The 21,880-nt window shown below is 49.1% G+C and overlaps 10 protein-coding genes across 10 annotated transcripts; 3 read left to right on the top strand and 7 right to left on the bottom strand.

The window, feature by feature from the left end:
• Nucleotides 1–63: 63 nt before the first annotated feature.
• On the bottom strand, nt 64–1,289 carry N7482_000246 (trihydroxytoluene oxygenase; the record flags this gene model as incomplete). Its single annotated transcript, XM_056682371.1, has 4 exons — nt 64–543; nt 605–848; nt 889–1,036; nt 1,106–1,289. The coding sequence occupies 4 exons, from the start codon at nt 1,287–1,289 to the stop codon at nt 64–66; spliced, it is 1,056 nt and encodes a 351-aa protein (XP_056545977.1).
• A 521-nt stretch (nt 1,290–1,810) lies between these two features.
• Nucleotides 1,811–2,412, bottom strand: N7482_000245 (uncharacterized protein; the record flags this gene model as incomplete). Its single annotated transcript, XM_056682370.1, has 2 exons — nt 1,811–2,056; nt 2,356–2,412. The coding sequence occupies 2 exons, from the start codon at nt 2,410–2,412 to the stop codon at nt 1,811–1,813; spliced, it is 303 nt and encodes a 100-aa protein (XP_056545976.1).
• Nucleotides 2,413–2,828: 416 nt separating this feature from the next.
• On the top strand, nt 2,829–3,761 carry N7482_000244 (uncharacterized protein; the record flags this gene model as incomplete). Its single annotated transcript, XM_056682369.1, has 1 exon — nt 2,829–3,761. One exon carries the CDS (start codon nt 2,829–2,831, stop codon nt 3,759–3,761), a length of 933 nt encoding a protein of 310 aa, XP_056545975.1.
• Nucleotides 3,762–4,258: 497 nt separating this feature from the next.
• Nucleotides 4,259–4,858, bottom strand: N7482_000243 (putative cell surface protein; the record flags this gene model as incomplete). Its single annotated transcript, XM_056682368.1, has 1 exon — nt 4,259–4,858. One exon carries the CDS (start codon nt 4,856–4,858, stop codon nt 4,259–4,261), a length of 600 nt encoding a protein of 199 aa, XP_056545974.1.
• A 911-nt stretch (nt 4,859–5,769) lies between these two features.
• Nucleotides 5,770–6,667, bottom strand: N7482_000242 (class I SAM-dependent methyltransferase; the record flags this gene model as incomplete). Its single annotated transcript, XM_056682367.1, has 3 exons — nt 5,770–6,321; nt 6,386–6,557; nt 6,630–6,667. 3 exons carry the CDS (start codon nt 6,665–6,667, stop codon nt 5,770–5,772), a joined length of 762 nt encoding a protein of 253 aa, XP_056545973.1.
• A 692-nt stretch (nt 6,668–7,359) lies between these two features.
• Nucleotides 7,360–8,687, top strand: N7482_000241 (proteasome regulatory particle lid subunit RPN9; the record flags this gene model as incomplete). The annotated part of the gene is made up of 3 exons (XM_056682366.1): nt 7,360–7,627; nt 7,720–7,955; nt 8,046–8,687. 3 exons carry the CDS (start codon nt 7,360–7,362, stop codon nt 8,685–8,687), a joined length of 1,146 nt encoding a protein of 381 aa, XP_056545972.1.
• A 148-nt stretch (nt 8,688–8,835) lies between these two features.
• On the bottom strand, nt 8,836–10,909 carry N7482_000240 (GPI-anchored transamidase subunit GAA1; the record flags this gene model as incomplete). Its single annotated transcript, XM_056682365.1, has 4 exons — nt 8,836–9,321; nt 9,377–10,251; nt 10,313–10,551; nt 10,611–10,909. The coding sequence occupies 4 exons, from the start codon at nt 10,907–10,909 to the stop codon at nt 8,836–8,838; spliced, it is 1,899 nt and encodes a 632-aa protein (XP_056545971.1).
• A 402-nt stretch (nt 10,910–11,311) lies between these two features.
• On the bottom strand, nt 11,312–12,467 carry rbd2 (rhomboid protease family protein RBD2; the record flags this gene model as incomplete). Its single annotated transcript, XM_056682364.1, has 6 exons — nt 11,312–11,529; nt 11,593–11,714; nt 11,766–11,831; nt 11,886–11,967; nt 12,065–12,202; nt 12,275–12,467. The coding sequence occupies 6 exons, from the start codon at nt 12,465–12,467 to the stop codon at nt 11,312–11,314; spliced, it is 819 nt and encodes a 272-aa protein (XP_056545970.1).
• A 1,803-nt stretch (nt 12,468–14,270) lies between these two features.
• Nucleotides 14,271–15,734, top strand: N7482_000238 (uncharacterized protein; the record flags this gene model as incomplete). The annotated part of the gene is made up of 3 exons (XM_056682363.1): nt 14,271–14,817; nt 14,873–15,549; nt 15,597–15,734. 3 exons carry the CDS (start codon nt 14,271–14,273, stop codon nt 15,732–15,734), a joined length of 1,362 nt encoding a protein of 453 aa, XP_056545969.1.
• Nucleotides 15,735–17,306: 1,572 nt separating this feature from the next.
• On the bottom strand, nt 17,307–18,923 carry N7482_000237 (uncharacterized protein; the record flags this gene model as incomplete). The annotated part of the gene is made up of 2 exons (XM_056682362.1): nt 17,307–17,473; nt 18,374–18,923. The coding sequence occupies 2 exons, from the start codon at nt 18,921–18,923 to the stop codon at nt 17,307–17,309; spliced, it is 717 nt and encodes a 238-aa protein (XP_056545968.1).
• Nucleotides 18,924–21,880: the final 2,957 nt, after the last annotated feature.

The raw sequence follows: 21,880 nt of genomic DNA, 5'->3' as shown, positions 1-21,880 counted from the left end.
ATATCACCGACCATCCGGGCAGCTGGAGGAACCGAACTAGGAAGGCATGCGTTTTCCATCAAATCACTTCAAAAACCAAGAGGGGACCTCTGGTCCCCAAACTGCTAGAGACTCATCCCCAGCCGGCCCGTATCCTATAGGTGTCTGATCATTTACCAGATCACCATCTGCATAGTGCTCGATCATGTTACCGGTGGTGTCCCACCAGTAATCAAAAATCTGTGAACCTAAAATATGTCGGCCAACGCCCCATACGGATTGATACTTCTTGCCTGACAGCCACTGGTGTCCTAGCTTCTGTGTGTCAAAGTCATGAACTTCAAATGAGCAGTGATGGACATGTGTTGTCACATTTGTACTTATGAAGAAGCTGTGGTGGTCCACATAATCGCCGCCACGGTCAATGTGAGCGAACAGCGCGACGTTCTTCTTCTGGCCCTCTCTTTCCACATAGAGGAAATCAGTTGGCACGATATTGAAGTTTGTGGTGTAGAAAGTGACTAGATCGTCAAATCTCTGCGTGCAAACTCCAAAGTGTCCAAGCTATCACCAGTGAGATTAGTTAGGTGAAAGTTGGATGTAAACGCTTTGGGAGGGTACGCACTTTATGCACAGCGGCAGGACCTGGCTGGAACCGCTGAAATCTACGCGTCCGAGGCTTTTCCGTTTCGTAGTTGAGTATGAGCTTCTCTGGAAATTCAGTCTTCTTCGGTGCTTCTTGTCCGAACATCAAGTTGACGGGAAACCCTTCAGGGTCTGTCAATGTCACCATAGATCCACCCCCAGGAGCATCAGACAGCTCTCGGATTTCGCCAGCTGTTGGCAGCTGAGCGGCTCTGTCAAAATTCCTGTTAGATTTGTAGTTCAAGATGCATGAAGGCTCCATACTTCTCTAGATCCTGGTAAGTCTCCACGGCAAAAGTGCCTCCAAGAAACTCCTTAGGCCCCTTGCGAGCGTAGTAAACGTACTGATCATCTCCATAGCCTCGATACCAGATCTGCTCTTCCGTTCGCTTTGCCACCGTCATACCAAAGTCTAGACGATTTAAGTGTGAGCTCACATACCGAAACTAAGAGGATAATAGAGTGTTGAGCCCTAACATACCCTCAAGGAAGGTGGTGATCTGATCTAGATCGGGATGTTGGTACCGCATGTGTGCCAGCTTGACCAGGCGAATTTGGTCGCCTTTCTTGATGCCGCATTGCTGTTGCCATTTTGTTACACTCTCTCGCTCGCTGCTGATGGCAACGACGTCGGGCACTGAGGCACCGTGATTTGGACGAGCCATAACTGATAGGGTGGTGGAATGGACTTTACATTCTCAAAGCTAACATAGGTGCGAGAGCTATGTTCGGGGCTATTAAACCAAGATGTCCCCACTAGCAGGCCCCGCAGATCAACCGTCCCCCCACCATCTTATATCCGAGCCGGAACTTACCCCCTCCAACCGTGGAGATGTGGCTGATGAACGTTATTCAGCAGATCGCCCCAAGAGCTAACGTTAATTTCTTCCATCAAAACGTTTAATATGCTCGACTATTATTACTTCCTATTTTGCTTGTTTCTGCGCGTATTGGCAAGTTCGCTTGATGACAAGCAAAGGCCATTCGGCCCCCTAATGCGTCCCGCTGCGGTGGACTTCACGCGTCCGCGCTTTCCCTTCCTACAAGATTCATGGCCAGTCCTCGAGACTATCCGCGAACAAGCGCTTCAGGCTAAATTCATGCTCGTTGGATTTTGACTCGGAAGTAATTTTTCGAATCTATGTTGATTACTCCACGCCACGATTAGATCTCCTCCTTCCGCTATTTAAGGGCTTACTAAGTCCTTATTCATTTTCATTTTCATTTTCATTTTCATTTTCATTTTCATTTTCTTTTTCTTTTTCTTTTTCTTTTTCTTTTTCTTTTTCTTCTTCTTCTTCTTCTTCTTCTTCTTCTTCTTCTTCTTCTTCTTCTTCTTCTTCTTCTTCTTCTTCTTCTTCTTCTTCTTCTTCTTCTTCTTCTTCTTCTTCTTCTTCTTCTTCTTCTTCTTCTTCTTCTTCTTCTTCTTCTTCTACGACTTATTTACGCCTCTAGCGGTTTACTTTTGCTTTCTCCCATTTACACTTTCCTATAGAATCGGATAACTAATCGTCCCATTATCACGATTAACTTTCTATCAAGGCGATAAGCAAACTTAGGAGGTATATTCAAAAGTACGATCCACTCTAACCAAACTATCCATTAGCCTTAGATGGGGGTTAGAAACCCGGAATTTAATTCAACAACCTGGTGACTTGAGTCAAGGACCGTGTGCTAAACTACCCGAAATCTTTAGGATACCCGCAAGAATCGAATTAATAAAGGACATACACCGGCGCAGGCAAAAGGCTCAGGAGAAGGCACAGTCGCAGATATGTGAAGAAGCATTTTAGTTTCAGGTTTATATCAAACTTTCCTATAGGTACTTTCTGCATTTACTCTAATTTTTCCCAACCTTCCACAGACTTTTGATACTTATGTAGGTACTCCAACCCGTGGATTACGCTAGGGTCAGCCTGTTACAGCCGGTAATGTTCCAGTCAGGATGGCTGCCATAAAAATGAGGGCGATTTGCCGGTAGACCAGACTTGCCCGATCAGTACTCAGTAGCGCCACGCCAAGCTCGCTAACTGGTTAGTTGTTCCAGAATCGTATAAGTGCGACTGTACGACTGGGCTTCCCACTCAGGGTCTTACCCCCGGTCTCAGACTTTCCCTGTTCTCCAGATAATGGATCTCTACATATTGTATTATCTCTTTCTGCTGCTGCTTTTCGGATATTTCATGCTCTTTCACTTTCAACGCATGACTCTTGTCCGCCCTGGTCATTCTGCTTCTTCTTCCCCGACGACCGTCGACCCAGCTTCAATGAACAAACTGGTGGATGAAATTGACGAAAATTCTTTCTACCATCACCCGTCCTGGCCCCAGCGATGGTCGCACCCAGACTTCACCGGCGATTACACTAAAGCTTGGAGCGCGTCATGGCGCAGACAGGCGGAAGGCCAAACGACACGGTTTCTTTCCCCCTCAATGGAGTATAAGTTCCCGTGGGGTTACATCATATATCGAACCGTCTACACTCCTAAATCAGACGAGCTATGGCCCATTGCTATGGAAAAACTCGGTCATATTATAAATTCTTCGATTGACGCCGGACTCCACGCTAAGATTCGTCATAATAGGCCCGAGGACCCGGAATCCAATGAAGAGCCAGAGCGACTCGTGAAGGAATCGCGCAAGGATGTCATTTTTTCAGACAAGAGGTTCTGGGATAGGGCCGGGATTGAGCAGATTCGTCAACACTTTCGCGAGTATCTTCGTGCAAGCAAGGGCACAATCTATGGCCGATTCAAAGGATGCCTTGTCATTGATGAACTGTCCCTGAAGTCGATTGTTTTCAGCGATGTCCCTCAGCCCTGGCTCGGCGGGAGATCGCCTAATATGGGTCAGTATTGCTTAGGTGTTGTTGGTATGATCGATGGGCTGTATCCTGAAAGTCGGGATCATCCGCGATATACTGGCTTCATGCGGGTGTATGTCCGTTCTCTGTGGGATTTGTACTGCCAATTGTGCCGGGAGAATATGCGCGAGTCGATTCCCTATCCGTATTTGTTCTCCGTTCCCGAGGGTTTGATCCCCGTCTATGATGGTGGAACTGGGGAAGCGCAGGATGAGGAGGGAAATATCTATCCAATTGTATTGGAACGGCCCAAACGGGGCCCTCGGGTGGCTTGAAAAATCATTCGCACAGGCTGTGAAAGGTCCATACTAGAGTGGGGAAGAGCTTTGCATAGGTGCATGGAAGTACTGAATGGTGGTAGATTATAGACCTACTAATAGGGATTAATAGAAAGCACAAAGATTCGTCTGAGTGAGAAAACATGGTCTCTTTCTCCATTTAGGTCATAGTCTATCTCGACTTATACCTCCCTAAAGCTACTAGAAAGATCTTCCCCGCTTCCGCACCGTCATATGCTGTTATTGCAATCCTACTGGCTTTGATATGCGCCGGGAAGAGAATTCAGGGAAGGCGGAAGATACTATCTGCCGTAAACATATCGTTAAAAATTGCTATTATGAATACAAGAACAATAATATTAAAGATAGGTTATTTAACTTCGGATAGGTATTAGAAAGATTTTCCTCTAGGAGTATTAGTCTAGAGTACAAGTAGAGACCTCTAGTAGTCTTGACCCCTGGTTCCTATGCACATAGAGTGCTCGGGTGTAGTACTAGAGAGCAACGGCGGCAATCGCAGCAGCAACGATGGCCATGATGCCAGCCAAGTTGGTAGCAGCAAGACCAGTAGCACCGCCAGTCTGAGTGGTAGTCGCAGCAGAAGAGGTTGAGTTTCCGGCCTTCGAGACAGGCGAGGTGGTAGTTTTCATAGAAACAACAGGCGAGCTAGTCGGCGCAGCAGTAATCACGCTGCTACGGGTTTGAGTATGGGTGGCGGATAGGGTGACGGGCAAGGTGACGGACGATTCGGTAAAGTCACCAGTCGATTCCGCCTTGGTGGAGGACGAAGTCTGCGAGATGGTGGTGGTAGTCGCGGCAAGCTTGCCGTTGGGGCCCCAGCCAGGCATGTAGCTAGGGGTCAATGTCGCGGTGCCGGAATACAGAGGGCAGCCAGGCTGGGTGGTCTTTGGGGGAGCACGACCGCCGCCGCAGTCCACGAAGTCGCAGATCTCGCCGGTGTCAGGAACCCACCAGATCATACTGGCTTCTTGCCACTGGTTGGTGGTTTGCGAGGAGATGCAGCCGCTGATGTCGGTGCGGGCAGTTGCGAGGCCAGCAAGGCCGAGGAGAACGGGCAGGGCAAAGGCCTTCATGTTTGCGGGTGGTATATAACGAATGGACGGTGCAGAATGCAAGAAAAGAGTGGTCTTAGTTGATCGGTTCAAACGAGCGACGGCGTAGAAATTCGATCATTCGCGGCAAGACGCTTCAGCAGAAAGCCCGCGAGTGCTGGTTTATGTGTCATTTCTGTTCCTCCGGCTTTGGAACCCGTATTAGATCTAGCACCAAACTCTCTGCCGGTGTCACCGGCCACATCTAGATTTGGGCCCATCTAGTCCGCCTAAAAGCGAGAAAAGGTGCAGTTGGGGTCCCCGCCAAGAAATGAGTGGCGCCCATTGCCGGCGCGCCATTGGACTGCCGGGCTCGAACCGAGCCTGGTGGAGGAGCCATTTGGCAATTAGTGAGCCTCAGGGTCCTGTTTGCTGGGGGAAATTTCGGATCCTGGCTCGGGCCAGGGGTGTTCAGCCTGTTTGATTGGTAGGGTTTTGCCCCCCTAGAAGTTGATGCCGAACCTCCGATCTGGGGTTTATTTATAGCGTGGAGCATGGATCACAATCATAGGACGCGATAGAAAACGCTCGCGTTGGGGGAAATCATGTCCAGTGGGGATATGACCCAGCGGAGGTTTTATTTTGGCTCGCATGATTGGGGAAAATTTCGAGGGGGATTGCGACAGTCGCGCGTGGGTCATGCTTTCCCACACTTTTCCCACACTTGGAGCGCCTCGCTGCCTCGCCGCCTCAGGGTCCTTTCTAGGCGACTATGACACTAGTTGAATACCCAGTATAGAAGGCAACCTTTTCGAAAAGAATGCATGGAACGAACGAGTTTGAATATTCAGACTAACTACCTAGCCTCTTGGCTGTTCCTGATCTCCTAAAAACACAAGACGCAAAGAAAAATCTCAGATCGCGAAAAGAAAACATCGGCATCAACATCGGCATCAAGTGCGTTGAGCGCGCGCAATAAAGACCGTCTTGCGGTGAGTCTTCTCCTCCGTTTTGAAGACCAACTCCTCCGGAATTACCTCATATTTAAATTGAGTATCCAGCCCCGCATCCTGAAACAAATTCTCCATATCCTGCTGAGAGAATCCGTGCGTCTTGACAGTGTGGGCCGCCTCGCCGAAATCGTGGCCAGGCTTGCCATGCCCGTGGCTGTGACCGTGTCCATGATCGTTTTCATGGTCATGCCCTGAGTGCGGCACCAAGTCGATGATCAAGAATGCGCCACCCTTCTTTAACCGCGTGGCTAGCCGCTGCAGCGCCATATCAGGGTGTTCAAAGTGGTGCAGCGCCATGCTGACGACCACCAAATCAAAGTCGGTGAACTCGGGTCCAGAAAACTCTGCTGGGGCAGGTTCAGCAAGTAGATCGGCCTTGTAACCGATCATCTTGTTGCTTAGTCCGATTGCACTGGAATTGCGGTTGAACTCGTTCACCATTTTTTCGGAGACATCGATCCCGACTACTTTCGTCAGGAATGGTGCCAGCGTCTTTCCGGTGCATCAGTACGGATTTCAACATTTAACTGCAATCGTGGGGTACCAGGTTGCTCACCGTTGAGATGACGCCAGGCCCACAGGCATATTCGAGCATCTTAATTTCCTGGCCCCTGCCCGCTTCGGTATCGGTCCATCGATCACCTAGCCAAAGCCGGTGCTTGAGAGTCTGGTTGGAGAGTATTTTCATGGAATCGGCAAATTTGCTTTGGTAAGTAGCTGCCATTTGACTAGATAATGTCGGAGTCAGCCAACTCCAAATGATGTATATCTCGGAGTAAATTGAGTGCTAAATCCCTTACTCAAAATAGTTCCGATTTGCTTCTGTGAATTCAGTCATTATGCAAGGAGGTCAATATAAGAATTGCGAATAAAGGTGGTTGGTCAAATGAATCTGAAAAGGTCGAGGAAAGCCGTGTAGTGTGGACGGATGAACCGTTGTTGAACGGAAGAGTGTTTATGTATGTGGTGCTTCGGAGACTTCCTCGGAGACTTCCAACGCTCACGGAGTCAGCTTTCTACGGAATAAGACAACCATCAAAACCCCTCGGAGATATACGTAGTTTTCAAGGTACCTAAAAGTCTAAATGTCTCCGAAAGCGTGAAGCAAGAGCTAAAGCCATTATTGGAAATTCCACTGTCTTGACAGGCTTTCACTGCGGATGGAGCTGGCATCCATGCACCTTCTAGCACCAGACTTCAATACACCAATTTTTAGTAGCCATTCATTATATTTACAAATAACCAGTTGGAATGAACCATGCTTCTCCAACGAGGCGGACAGGCTGTGTAACCAAGATGAGGAGGATAGCGAGCCTGGGGCACGGGGCCAGGAACAGAACAGCTACCTCACCGCCCGCGAGCTCCAAACTGCCAAAAAGACATCATCAGCTCCGTCCGCCAGCGTCCTCCACCAATCCCCACATCTAACGAGTTCTCTTCCTGACCCTCTATCTCTTGTCCTAATTACCATCTCCTCCTGTCTGTGATCTTATCTACGAATCCTCATTGATCTGCGTCCAGCTCTCCGCCATGGACTCCTCCAAGATCCCGGATTTCTTGGCTGAGCAGCAAGCACAAGGCACGCCCGAGACGCAGACCTATTTCCTCACCTTTGAAGACTTCTGGGAGCGGAAGCTATGGCATCAGCTTACAGACGCGCTGGTGGAATTCTTCCGCATGCCAGAGAGCGCCCCGCAGCGCCTAGCCATCTTCAAGGCGTTCGTGCTCAGCTTCGCTGATCGGATCAACCAACTGAAGTTCGTGTCGCTGGGGTTGATGGCATCGACAGAATGCTCAGGTGAGTTTGTACTTGGGTGAATTATTGCGAGGCCCATTTTTTCATGTCCTGCCTTCTGAATGAATTGCTAAATGTCCCCGGGGGAATGATAGATGACCAGGAACGGCTCGCTTTCCTCACAGCCCTTGCCAACAAGGTCAACAAACCCGAATCACAAGATGCATACGTCTATGCGCTCGCCGATGTCGCCAGTGTCAAGCTGCGGCTACCAGATTTGGATGGAGCACAGAAGGATCTCGCAGACAGCCAGAAGGTGTTGGACTCGTTTGATTCGGTCGAGACCGTCGTACATGCGTCATTCTACAAAGTGAACGCAGACTACTATCACGTACGTATCATCACCCTTGAAACCAGAGTCTGAACGAGGCGACGACGTGGGAAATGGAAGAACAGCCTCGTGAAACTAACATTGTCGCAGACTAAGCAAGAATTCGCCTCCTTCTACAAAAACGCCCTCCTCTACCTGGCCTGTATCGATCTCGAAGATCTTCCCGAGAGCGAGCGTGTCTCTCGCGCCTATAACCTCAGCGTCGCCGCGCTGGTCTCGGACTCCATTTACAACTTCGGCGAGCTCCTCCTGCACCCAATCCTGGATTCCCTGACTGAGACACCGCACAACTGGCTACGCGACCTCCTCTTCGCCTTCAACCGGGGCGACCTGACTGCATACGATGTGCTTGCCGGCAACATCAGCAAGAACAAGCTGCTGGAGTCACACCGGATGTTCCTGTACCAGAAGATCTCGCTGTCCGCGCTGACGGAGATGGTCTTCCGGCGCCCGCCGCACGACCGCTCACTCGCCTTCGGTGATATCGCCTCCGAGACGAAGGTGCAGCCTGACGAGATTGAGCATCTGGTTATGAAGGCTCTGTCGCTGGGTTTGCTGAAGGGATCGATTGATCAGGTTGGACAGGTGGCGCAGATTCATTGGGTGCAGCCGAAGGTGTTGGACATGAAGCAGATTGATGGCATGCGGAACCGTTTGAAGGACTGGGATGCCGGTGTTAATCAGCTTGGTCATTGGATCGAGGGCGTTGGTAAGGATGTTTGGGCTGCATAGACGCTTTACCTGTATTCTTTCTAGCCGCTTTTATCTATAATGAACAGGAGTGGTTACTTCTCGCATTGAAGCAATGCCTGCTCAGATTATTTCCGAGAAATATAAATTGAGGCCAGGCCAGGACTGATTCCGTGGCCATTCAAAGTAATTAAAACATAGAGGATCCCAGCAAGACACATCCAATCAGCCAGGCCGGCCACCACACACACCAGACCACCACTTGTGTCCACATACCCCACACATCCCAGCCAAAGGCAGCTTGTGTCAAGACAGTCTCAATAGGCACGCCTGTATACCAACAGATGCCGATGAGAACTGTGGGTGGAGAAAGAATATTCAGCAGTACTAGCCCCAGGCTGGAGATGGCATACCGCAATGGCGCAGCACCTTCGAGACGGACAACAAAGCTGAGCGGCGTACAGAGAAGACCGATCATAAAGGCGAGGGAGAAATTGAGGGTCGCCAGAGTGGAAAGCGAGAGGCCAAGCAGGAGCAGCGCGAAAGACTTAATCAAGAGGTACTGCTGACGAACGATGGGCGTCGAGATACCCAAGCCATTGGAGAGTAGTGCGGCCAGAAGTAATGGAAGGACGATATCTACGGCGACGAAGATATATGTCACGGTCGTGAAATACTATCATACCAGTCAGCGTATGATTCATTCTATCATCATCGTTTCAATAGCTTACCTGATGGAAGATGGTATTGAATATCCACAACGGAACCAAGCCCAGCAAATGCAGTCCGCTGACAAGAGTAAGTGGCAAAGCCAAAACTCGTTCCGCAACGGCACTTCCATCAGTTTTGGTCTCAGCAACATCTTTCTGAGTACCGGGACTGGAGGACTTCTCGCTCTTTAACTTGGAAGACTCAGAACCAGTGGGGCCACTCAGCTTAGGGTCCGAGTGGTAGCCTGTCCGCATCCACAGTGCGATTGCCATGATAGTAAAGTTACCGGCAAGCAGCATGGCACTGGGCAGATATGTTCCAATACTGACGAAACGGTTGGACTGCATGAGCAGGTAAAAGAAGAAACTCTGGTGGAGGTGCTCGAGCAAGTTGTTCAAGCTGCGACAGAGACTCTCGATCGTCCGACCTAAAGCCATTTCGTCTTCCCAGCCTTCGCCCTTAGGCTGGAGAGTGATGGCATCGATGTGATATGGCATGAAGCTGCTATGCGCTCCAGTGGCATAGCCAAGTCCTTGCTTGGTCATGCCTCGCAGAATGGTCTTCAGACGCGCCTCGTAGCTGTCGTCATGCTGCCACATCTCTTGAAGATTGGCTCCGATGCCCATTTGCCCACCTGCGATGGCCACGGCTGTGTTGAAGAGATCGAGATTCGGCAATTGGCCATTAACCCCATCGTAGACGATGTGGAGCGTCTTGAAGCGGTGATCGAAAGGGTATTCGATGACCAGCGCGCCTTGCAATGCTCCACTCTTCAATGGCAGAGGTTGCACAGATGATGGGTGGAGGTCATGGTAGGCATCGATCCATGCCTGAGTTCCGGTCTTGCTGTCGGGTGGGAAAATGAAGATGATATCTTTGGACCACAGCGACCAGCCTGACGGAAAGCATCAGTGTTTATCCAAGGATATGGCGCCCAAAGCCAATGGAGAACTCACGTTTGAAGTACCTCGCTAAAGTGAGGGCCAGGGTCACACCATTCAGGTTCAATTCATCGTCTGCAGTCTTCCATGCTGCCACCAACACGATTGCCTCTGTCGCATCGCCCCGCGGCGCATGAATAATCCCATAGACGTTCTCTCCCCGATGTGTGATACCGGCAGATGTGTATTCGTATTTCTGGGTCGCAACTTTCAAACCGGCAGCTTGCAAGATCGAGTGGATCTTATTCGAGATCCTTTTCTCCTTGTCAGCGCCTTTTTCATCTCAGATCGTTCTCCTACCCACTGCACATACGCTGGAGTTGATTCCACCTCGGGATTCTGGGCCCCGTCCTCACGTTCCTCGTTTATCAAACCTTCCAGTTCTTTCTTGTAGCCTCGGAAGATATTCTGCTCGCTACCAGTGAAATAGGCATGCACCTGGCCCGGTAGCAGCGCATTTTCGGAGATGTAGGTTTGTCGGGAGTAGTCGTTCAAGGGGAGGAGGAGCAGCCAGACAACGCCGACGACGATGCAGAGCAAAGATAGAAGATTTGGAAGGCGAACGAAGAGGAGCTGAGGATCGCTCCGCAGGTTGCGGATCGCAGCTGGCATGATATACCTGTCAGGGCTTTGATCTCGTTTCGAGTAATGGGTTTCGTGGGGGGAAGGGGGATGGTTGTTCAACAAGGATTTATTCCCAAACTCACATTTTAGCGCCATTGGATGAGAACCATTGGCGGATCCCTTCCCACTCCTCCACGGCGAGCCTGTCAATTGAGATGGTCCGTCGAGTTGGACAGTCAGTGGCCAGCTTGTTGCGGACCGCGGAGCTCGGTGTTTGTCAATGGGGAATTTACGACGGACGGAATAGACCAAATGCGCAGAATTATAGATGCAGTCGCTATGCTATGATCCGATCCAAACCCCACAGCCTTGTACCCTGCAGACAAAAAAGAAAAACTATGGCAAAATATACACGGAAGATTAAGTAGATACTGGCATAATAGAGAGGGTTCAAGCGCCCAGGCGCTGGTTGGAACCCAGGAAGCTCATAGGCACCTGGTTTCCGTTGTTGCCAGCTGCGCTGTTCGAGGGCAGAACGCCATATCGGCCGTAGGTCTTCTGGTCGACGGACACATAGTGCGGAAGTCTTCCTAGGAGATTTAACTTGCCCTCGATCCATCGCAGGACCTTCTCGGGGGGCACAAAGATCTTCAGATAACCGAGTCCAACTGGATAAGTCAGCGATTGATAAATTATGGGATGAATAGGCGGAGACTCGGGAGGATTCTTACATAGATACCCCACGAGTATAGCGCAGAGATGGCCAAGAAAGCTGACACTTGACACCAGGATGGAAAGGACGGCACAGGCAAGCAACGGCGATGTCCAAGTGGGAATCTTGTATGGGCCCAGGCTGAAAGTCTGTTAGCAATGAATGAAGAAGAGTCTCGATAATTCAACTCACCTGAAGTAGGGGTTAGACTTGTACGTCCGGATCGCCTCCGAGCCCAAAAGCAAAAAGACCCAAACACTTTGAACTCAATTAGATCAATTCAGAAAGACCTGCGAATTAGACAGAACTCACCTTGCGCCAACGACCGGGGTATTGCTGTGCAAGATAACCTTCTCAATTAAAATGTACAACCCCGCTGGGAACGTAGAAAGCGCTGTCCAAGGACGTATCGAGTTAGTAAATTGAACGAACCCTGGATCTGTGCAAATGCCTATCACATCTAATACTTGGTATCGTATGGAAAAACTCACGTCCAACAAAAAGGGCAATCGAGGTAAGTGTGCCATGCTCCGCCTCAAACCGTTCCAAGAGTGGTGTCAGCGCCAGCGCATTCAATGCTGCGTGGAAGAAACCAGTATGGATGATAGGGTAAGTATTGAGTCGGTACACTATAATATTTGTTAGCACCGTCTCCCTAAGGTAGTTTTGAATGCCGAGATTATCAGCAGAGTGGCACATACTCGTCCCAAGGTTGATTTCATCCGGAATTAAGGACCCCCATGGTACCACGCTCCAGATACTCTGAAGTTCTAGCAACCAGAATGCGAGAATTACCAAAAGTACAACACGCGTAAAAAGCGGCAACCGCACCAGGTAGGATCGGACCCTGCCAGGGTTGAAGGGCAGCGGAGGCAAAGCAGCCGGCGTAGCCATGTCGATTGGCGGGCAGCGGGCGGCGGGCAATGGAAGTTTAAAAACAAGTCAAGTGTACAGGACCACAAGTGACGTGGATCCAGATGTAAGTATGCCGATTTCTAGGTGGGATCTCAAGACGATCGCCGTACTCTAGACTCGGGCTTCGAGGGGGCAGGTAGGACGATCTGGCTTTTCTCGGTGAAGTACGCGCGACGACCAAGGGACAGATCTCGATTCGGCAGAGATCTTGTCGCTTACGGTGCAATAGAAGGGAAATCACTGTAGAGTAATGATCACAGTTAGTGAGTCCACGGGATGATTGTCACTGAACATGCCGACTTGGTGTCCAGCGTTTGCCAGGGATGGACTTACGAGACGCACGCGATCGGTTCGTCAGGCTTCGAGGACGCGACGAGCGGGGCAAGATAAAGCACAGACCATCAAAGACTGAAGGAATCAAAGGCGACAAAGCCAAGCAAGCGACGGCAATCTTCCCACGACAAGGAAGCAGTCGAGAGAGGCGTTCGTGAATGCTCCGGCGTTCCGTAGACTCTGGGGCTTCGGCAAAGAAGGGCCGCCGCGCCGATCCCCGCTAATCCCAATTAGGAAAGTTGACTCTGCAATCGACCCATACGAGCATGACCCGAAATACGAGGAATGGTCATGATAATGATAACGACTACCTTGCCAGAGATGAGATCTAGCCTTTTGCTATCACGGTGGAGATATTGGCTTTTATTAAGAGAGTGATTTCTATCATAGTTCAGATGCTGCAATTTGAAAAATTCTTGCTGCGCCGCCAGAGAAAGTTCGGTTGGCTGGGGTATGTGCTGGAAGTCGGTATTCGATCTTGGTTTCCTCGACCTTCAATTTTTTATGATCTCTTCAATAGGGTATGGATACAGAGCCCGCATAACCTGACGAGAATAATTTGAGGCGGTGCAAGGCAGATCGCGATTTCTCCATTAAGCCAAGTTCTCATGCATGCAAAAGTACCAAGTCACCAAAATCAGGCTCCACACGCGCAATCCAACACAGTATGATCTCGTCTACCTATGTGGGCGTAGGAAATCTCAAACTAGGTAAACGCATTAATTGATAAGAAAAGTTTTCCCCTGAAATGCACGGATTCTATTTAGAGATAGAAAAAAAAACAGAATATCGACTAGCCTTGACTGAGGAAGGGAGAGGACCAAGAAATCCATTGGGCACGAGGAACCCACGAGTTTTAGGGACCAAACAAGGGGGCGGATCTTCACTTCCTACCCCATCGCTTTATTGGCAATCAGGCTTCAATACCGTGTACGGCGTTTAATTATATTAAGTTAGAAAGCTTGATCCAAATTTACAAGATAAGCGACAATCTCCCAACATGGACACCAGACTTATTTTTACACCGTCGCATGACTTGTCTAAAATAGATCTAGTTAGCCCATGCATTAGCCTCCATATTTTGTGGTAGCCACAGCTGGATTTAATTATCATCGCATTAGCTTCTAACGCGCGGTGGCTTTGCCATCTGCCCGTTCGTCTACAGCCTAGCAGGGGTGATAACAATCTAGTCGCTAAAATAGGTTTTCCTTTGCCAGATTTTACTTTCTGCCTTGCCGGATGATGCACACCTTTCAGGGGAGGCAGCAAGACGGAAAAGTTATTTAATTCCAGTTTCGCCTCACTTAATCTCAGATCTACCATAACTTATACCCTTTCACCTTACAACTCCGGTGCTACCTTTTCTCGCCTATCTCAAATTTTTACTTGCTTTTCACAGAGAGTAGCATATAGGGGCTTGGGCTATCAAGGCCATTTTCAGTCGCTATTATGGAGTCTGGCCGCAATTCTACTCCAGATCCGGATGCAAACACACGCGCATCTGATCTAGACTTTGTGACTTACAACGAGGATCATGAGATATGCAATCCTGATGGAGAACACAGGGCTACCAAACTGCTCGAAAGATGCCAATCTATTCTGGACGGAAATGGAAGCCTTGCTCGGCATTCCTACCGAGACCCTTATGTTCTCTACGGGAGCACACTCGAAGAGAATATACGAAGAGAGCTCAATCATCGTCAGCCATATCTGGTAGTAGGGGACAACGCACAAGATCAGCCCACAAATTCCCTCAACTGGGTCGATATTATTCGAGAGGCAAAAGATACCGATTTCACCCTCCAAGATGATGGCACATATCACTATCAAACCCGGGGGCTCTTGATTCAGTTATCTGAGCACGAATGGAGGTACATTCTCGGGTTCCCTAAACTTCTTGAACCGTGGCCACATCCACAAGATTTGAAGATGGAGGATGTGATAGTTCGGCACTTGATTGGAGAGTTGGAAACATATGAGCAAGCACTGATGGCTGGTGAGTAGCTCCTAAATCAGTATTGAGATTCATTGATATTAATTTGTATTGTCAGCCGTTAAGCGCAAGAAGGTAATTGTGACAAAATTGAATGAACGCCGTAAAATGGTTCGTCACTATTTGACAGCTCAATCACAACCGTCTGCGACGCTTGGTTCTCCCATTCCTCGTTTGCCATCTAAGGAGGCTTCTCCTGTGAACTCCATCATACATGATACGAGAGGCGACATAGCCTACGCGACTCCTACCCAGCTTCCTTTGAGCACTGATCAATACTCAGAGCAGAACATGGAAATACATGGGGATCAAACTGAAAATTCTCTCGGACCCAGTATGGATATTGAACCAAACACGGAGCAGAGAGAAGGAACCCGAGACACTGACATGCCAATTTTCAACGGACGTCCACCTACAAGCACCCCGCAGGCGGCGGGCTGGACAATGGATGACTTGCTCAACAATCCCATGGCATTCTCTGATTGTGAAAGTTCGGAGCCTAGGGACTTGGAGAGTCCTCATACTCCAACTTCGAAGCGACGACCGCCACTGATTCAGTCAGAAGAGGAGAAGAAAAGTGGATATAAGTTTGTCAAAGACCGGCTGGCCTCTAAGATGGCTTGGGATCAAATCTCGCAGGAATACAATACAGCATTTGGCATAGATTGTTCGAAGCAATCTTTGATATCTCTTCATGATCGAAAGAAAGGGGAACATGGAGACAAAAGGCAATGGGTATGAGAAGCCCTTATGCCGCGCACTAATAAAATGCTCCTGGCAAGTCCCCGCTCACATTTGTCATAGTCTGCATCTCGCCGCGGAGCGAGGTCGTCTCGAGTATCTCGAACCCGCCGTTCATGAAGAACACCTACTACTGGTACCAGCCAGCGCCAACCAAGTGGTACAAGTGCGTGGCCTAGGGATGGTCGTTTTCCACAAAAGGGCCTACAATTCTAAGACATTAGCTCGCCCAGCAACTCCAGAGCAAAACCGTCCCCTGGCTTGGATTTGTTGACCACAAATTATCGCCCCACGGTAGAATGATTTGGATTGTATGAGACAAGTTGAAATACTGATAATTGCCGAGTAGAAGTACTCGATGAGAATGTAAGCTATTTGCAAGAGCATTTTACTTACAGTGTGCTAGTAAGGTCACGTTTCATTCAGCATAGCTGCTCAAGCTAAAAACTATCAGAGAATAAGCAGTCATCGTAGGAGGAGCCACCTCATCAATTACCCCAAAGTGTAGCCGGTCTTCTTTGGAGAGTCAGTCAGATTTCAATAGTATGTGATAACATGCAGCAACCTTGCGCAAAACTGACAAACCCCTATCTCTCAAGGCAATCATAACATTATCAAGAACCCAAAAAGCCCCTCCAGCCGCGAGTCAGGTTCTGCCAGCCAAATCTAATCTGCTTCAGTGGCATAATTTGGATACCTTAGGGTGTTGTTTGAATACATGAAGATAATGCATCATGTTGCTATGTTACCTTCACTGAAACTAGGTTGTCAAAGGGTTCTAACTGGTTGGTCAAGAATCAAGTACGAGCTTTCATCAATTCACTCGCCAGCAGCCATACTCCATGTACTGATAAATCAAAGCTTAACTTCCCAACTGTTCGGATCCCAGGGATCACAAGTCTCATGGTCTCCTTAGAATCTGGCCTTACAAAGCTACCTTCGCTGCAGAGCAGCTAACAACATTGAATCGATAAGATATTTCATCAAGATTACTTCCGCTAGCAAATTAATTTTGTTTTTAGCGGCTATGGGTATTTGAAAAGTCAGCTTGCCCTCATTGGTGAATTTCGTTTTGATGAAAGAGCTAGTGCTTTCCTCTTTGGGATGTTCCGGGCTCCGTGTGTGATGCCCCGCAGCGCCTGTGGTTCCTTTCTTTGATTTTACGCTTTCCGTCTCTTTTACTCCGTAGATTTGCTTAAATAGCCCGATTCCCTACGCCTTTTTTGACATTCGATTTTTCCGTTTCCTCTGCGCCCAGCGGCGCGAGCCACGGCCTTCAGCTTAATCAGAATTCTAATACATAGATTCGGCTTTGCCTATTTCATTGTGACTACTATTCAGTTCACTTTTGAGTCTTGAATCTTTGGGAAAGGGGGAGGGGTAAGTGGGTTCGGTAACACCTCTTGTGACTGGTCAAGTTCCGAATCCGATCCGTGTCATTTCGGCGCCATGTTGTTATAAAGCCTGCCTTCGTAAATCGACTGTTGCATGTTCTTTTCTGCAGCCCCCTTTTGATTTTCTTTGCTTACCCGTTATTATCTTCCCTCTTTCGACTCTTTAGGCAGTACAAGGCTCCGATTTTCGTGATGTTAAAAAGCAATGTATCGCAACAGTCATTTTTGATAGATCTCTTTGTCTCATATTGTTGATATGAGGAGACATTGTTATAAGAAATACAGACTCAGCCTTTCCAACTTGGTCATCTCAGCAGACCCCAAAATATAGTCAAATAAGCTTCTACTGACAGCTTCTTAACTTTGAGTAAGATCAACGGTAACAGAAGGACGAATGCCCGGAGAATCTCCAACCCCATCTTGCACATCCTTCTCTGGTTGGGATGGTGGCAGACCAGACAGCGTGGGAGTGTACGTCGGCATTGGAAGCTCTCTCTTAGTGTCGCTTTGAGTGGAGGTCGCTTCTGCGGATGGACTCTGACGTATATTGTTCGTTGGGACAGGACATATTGCCCGATATTCTCTTGCTGGGAGCACGGCTCCGGCAGACTCAGCCTGCGACATCAATGATGAGCAACTGCGTGATGATTTATTGTGTAGACACGACGGAACGGAGATTCTCAATACCACGTATCCTCTCAACCTGCCTCGCTTCAAAGCCTCGTCATAGAATCTCTTCAGAGTCACAATCTTGCGGGCCACGGAAGGAAATTCTTCCAGATACTCATTCCGAATTTGATCCCATTCCATTCCTCTCAACAATCGAATGTGGCAGAAAATTGGCCCTTTTTCCCACTCGAGTCTCGTCCTCCGTGCGCTGTTGCGGGTGGATCGCGATGCTTCGGGCTCCCTAATCTTTGGAGACTGCCCAGCCTCCCTCGCAGATGGCCTACTCTGGGAGTAAGTGTCAACATCTAGAATGTGAGTTTGGTCTGATTGAGACACGACTAGTTCGTTAGGTGTATTGACCGCATCGTCAAAATCCCTGTTTAGGCCGTCAAGAGCTAGAGGTGGGCCACGCGAGCAGTCCACGGACGAGTCGTGGACTGTTGTCACCACACTCCTACAGCCCCCCCTTCCTTGCTTCGGAGACTTTAGAGGAACGTAACTTGTTGTGTGGGATGAGGAATAGGGAATATCACCTCTCATTTCCGTATCGAGGGAGTTGACAGAGGACTTTTCAGAAGGGCTGGGACAAGGTGGGCTGTGAGACCACCGCTCCTCTCGAGATGTGAGGAAGGCACCGACTTCAGAGCCTCGCCGGTTCAGCTTCGCACGAAGCTGCTCAACGGATGAAGTCACTAAATCCATTAACTGTTTAGCCGCTAGTCTAGAACAGGGGGTGGTTCAAAAGGCTCACTTACCATTTCTGCAAGCATCCACCAGCTGCTCAACATGACTTATAACTTCAGCTGTCACCTCGTTCTCCTTTTCTACATCTCCTGGCCAGACTTCCACGAGCCACATCGGGAAACTGAGGATTTCTTCCATTTCTGTCTCGGAAACTTGGATCAGTTGATCCCGGACATAGATCTGATACCCCCCCTCTGTCCGAGTCTCAAATTGACTTAATTTGGCTTTCCGAGCGACGTCGATCCAGCCAATGCCGATGGCCTCTTTAAATACTCCGTTGTCAGCTTCTGACAATAGTGGAGCATGGCGATTGAATGTCTTCCTTATTTGAGCCTCCACTTCACGGGTAGACAATCTCTCATCCATGTAGAGAGCAAGGCTTTCCTCGTCGTCAAGAAGACTCGAGTAGGCATCGATCTGTCGGTATATGGGATCCAAGTTGTTTCGCGCATGATCGAGACTTTTCAGTTGAATATCTTTGCGGCGTCTTACAAAGTTGAGATTCTGCAGGGATCCTCTGCACCGCGGACCCTGGGGAAGCGAAGGGCCGTCTTTGCCCATTTTGGCCACTAGTGTAGTCCTCTGAGTGATTCCAAGAAGAATGGAGAAACGATTATTGGGTGATGGTAAGGAGGTATTAATCGAAGTCAAATGCGGTCTCACTGGATATTATGATTGCTTCCAACTCCTATTTATCTAAAACTCACATAAAGCCCCCCATCTTATGAGCCGGTGGCCAAAAGCTCGGGGCAGGTAACAGGGGATAGATAGAATGCTCCAAAAATTGGATCTGTCACCTTCCAATCATAATGTTCAAGGATTATAATCAGCACGGGTTCTCAATTCGAAAGTATGCATGACTCGGCTCCAAAAAAAAGGTGGGGGGGCGGCGCGTCTTTCGTCTTCTATGTTGTAACTCGTCCTACAGCGCCCATTGCTCTCGAATAAATGTTTGTTTTTTATGAGGGATTTTGTTCTAGAACGATCAGCAAAAGAGTCTATAAATATAGCGCTCCGTACGACCAGGAAAGTTTTCCTGGCGCCACCTTTATTGGTCCTTTTGCGGACCCGGTCAACCCTGGGGTTCTCGGGAGCAGAGTTGGCGAGAGATCCGATATGGTACTATCCCTCCGTATTGGACTACTATGTCAGTATCTACACATATCCGGCGCATTTTTGGAATGAAACACCTGTGCTACTGCACGAGTTGTCACAGCACGACGTAGTGATAGCTCCATATCTAGATCTGATCTTCCCGGCTATAAGCGCCCATAGCATAGCGTGCCTTTCAATGCCAAAACACCAATCAATCATCGCTAATGCGTTTGAGGCCCACCGGGCTCGGCCTGTCGACCCTCATTTGGTCCGAGTTTCCCGGCGTCTTGCATCCAATAGACACCCTAATTCCTCTACGGGATATATTCTTTGTTGTGACCGAAATGAGCTATCACTTTCACCAGTCATTAGTGCTGATTGTCCGTTCAATAAAATCTTGGCTTTCGAGTCTGCCCCGTCAGCCTCGCGTAGCGTTGTCATTCTGGCAGGAAGATCAAACAAATCGCCTTCAAAAAGAAACATGCCCGCGTCCTTGGCAATTTCGGACTTTTGTGCACGAGAAGCAGCCCCCTCTCCCAACGTCAACAGTTTTGTTAACGTTTTCTCCCGTCTTCCTTGTTAAGCCCCTATTTACCCTCGACACGGAGTCGGAACCTACATGGGGCAAACCTCGTATATGCAATGTTTTGCTTCTTCCTCGGTCGGCCACGGTCAAATTTGCTTTGTTTTGATTTCTTACGATAAGTCTCTCCGTAATCTCTGGGCAGTGAGATGCCCGTGTGCTAGATTGAACTTGTAACCACCTGGTTCCAATAGCCTTGGATAGAGTTGGCTCCCAAATATCGTCTAGGGGGACTTTTGTCATGTTTGGTCGGAAGCTCCTTTATGGAAGTGACTGCCTGTATAGCTGAGATTTCCAAACCACTTCCGCTTCCGTTAGCTAGGCGATATTCATTCGTATCCCATCTGTAGTACCTTTTATTACCTATCACTCATCCCTTTTCAAAGGGGTACTTCATGTGCTGCTCAACCAGAAGACTCAACCTAACAAGGTATCTGCGCCGAAAAGAACCAACCCGATCCCAAGAGAAAATAAATATATATATTGAGGTATCTGAGGATGAGCGCATCTCAATCTTCCTGCTTTAAGGCAATTACGTGAAATGCGAGCTCAGCGGTGCCCGGCAACGAACGTGCGGACCAACTGGCCAAGCAAGCCACCGGATGGCGAGCGGAGAAGAAGGACTGCCTCGGACCCCGCGCCCCGCCTCCTCCGGGAATCACAATGAAGACTCTTCAATCTTCTATTAACACCTGGATTCGCCGTACAGTCAAGCAACAGTAGGAGGACGCCTAGGGCAACCCTCCCGCGGGCGCCCCGGGCTAAGCGTTAAGGAAGATCATGCCTCAGCTCTCAAAATCATATCTTGAGCTCTTTCACGGGCTATCGGCGGCAGAGCGGGCCGCGATAGTCTAAGCGCGCACCGGCTACATCGGGCTAAATGCCTCGCTCTACCACATCGGAAAAGCAGACACAGCTACTTACCCCGGATACGAGGACAACGAAACAACCTATTACATCATCCTCTTCTGCCTAGCATACAACGACCTCCGGCGAAACTCCTAGCCCTACGGACCCCCGACATTACTAGACCAAGCCTTAAACGACATAAAATACGTTAAGGAATGGATCCCTCTTGCTTGTCAGGGCTTGGCTTGCATTTAAGCGGGCTGGATTGAACGGGCCAATGGCCCCGCCGGCTTCCTACTAGTAACAGGCCGACTTACCTACCTACTTCCACCGCCGGATATCGAAAGCTTAGACCGGGACTCGGACTCGGACGACTAACCACCGCAGGACACAGGAATACTTCTCTCTGGATCACTAACGGTAGGTAGCCCTACACAAGGATGCCGGGTCAACCGCGTAGGAAGGCTTTACGTAGGGGACGCGAGTATAATACGCGACTACCTCCGATTTACCGTATTCCTAATTCTCCCTCCTAAGGAATTCAACATTCTAGAAGGAACCTTATATTACAAGATACAACCGTCAGTACGAGCTACGAGACTACTAGTCCGAGGGATACAGTACTTAGAGGATAGAGACACAGAACAAGGGTACACAGAAAACTACTAGGCCGCACTACGAGACACACGCCAAACCACACCCCGAACCATACCTTAAGCCACTCCCCAGACAGTCCGACAAGCCAACACAGGCCGTACATCAAGCCGCATACCAAACCGCACACCAAGCCGCACAGGAAGGGAAGAGGCGAAGAGAACCATAGGAAAGGGGTAGGAAAGCGAGGAACAGCCAACTGGCCAAGAAAGGGGGAATCTGTACATAAGCATCCATCCTCATCCCCACAGGATAAGGCCTCGCGGCCGCTGGCAACTCGGAAAGAGCCCCAGACGGGAGCTGAAATCGAGTATAAGGCAATAATCAATCAATCAAT

Source organism: Penicillium canariense (assembly GCF_028826845.1).
Source record: "Penicillium canariense strain IBT 26290 chromosome Unknown utg000001l_segment0_segment0, whole genome shotgun sequence".
NCBI lineage: Eukaryota > Fungi > Ascomycota > Eurotiomycetes > Eurotiales > Aspergillaceae > Penicillium > Penicillium canariense.
Note: the sequence above shows the minus strand (reverse complement) of the source record. Positions and strands in the feature narration are given on the sequence as shown.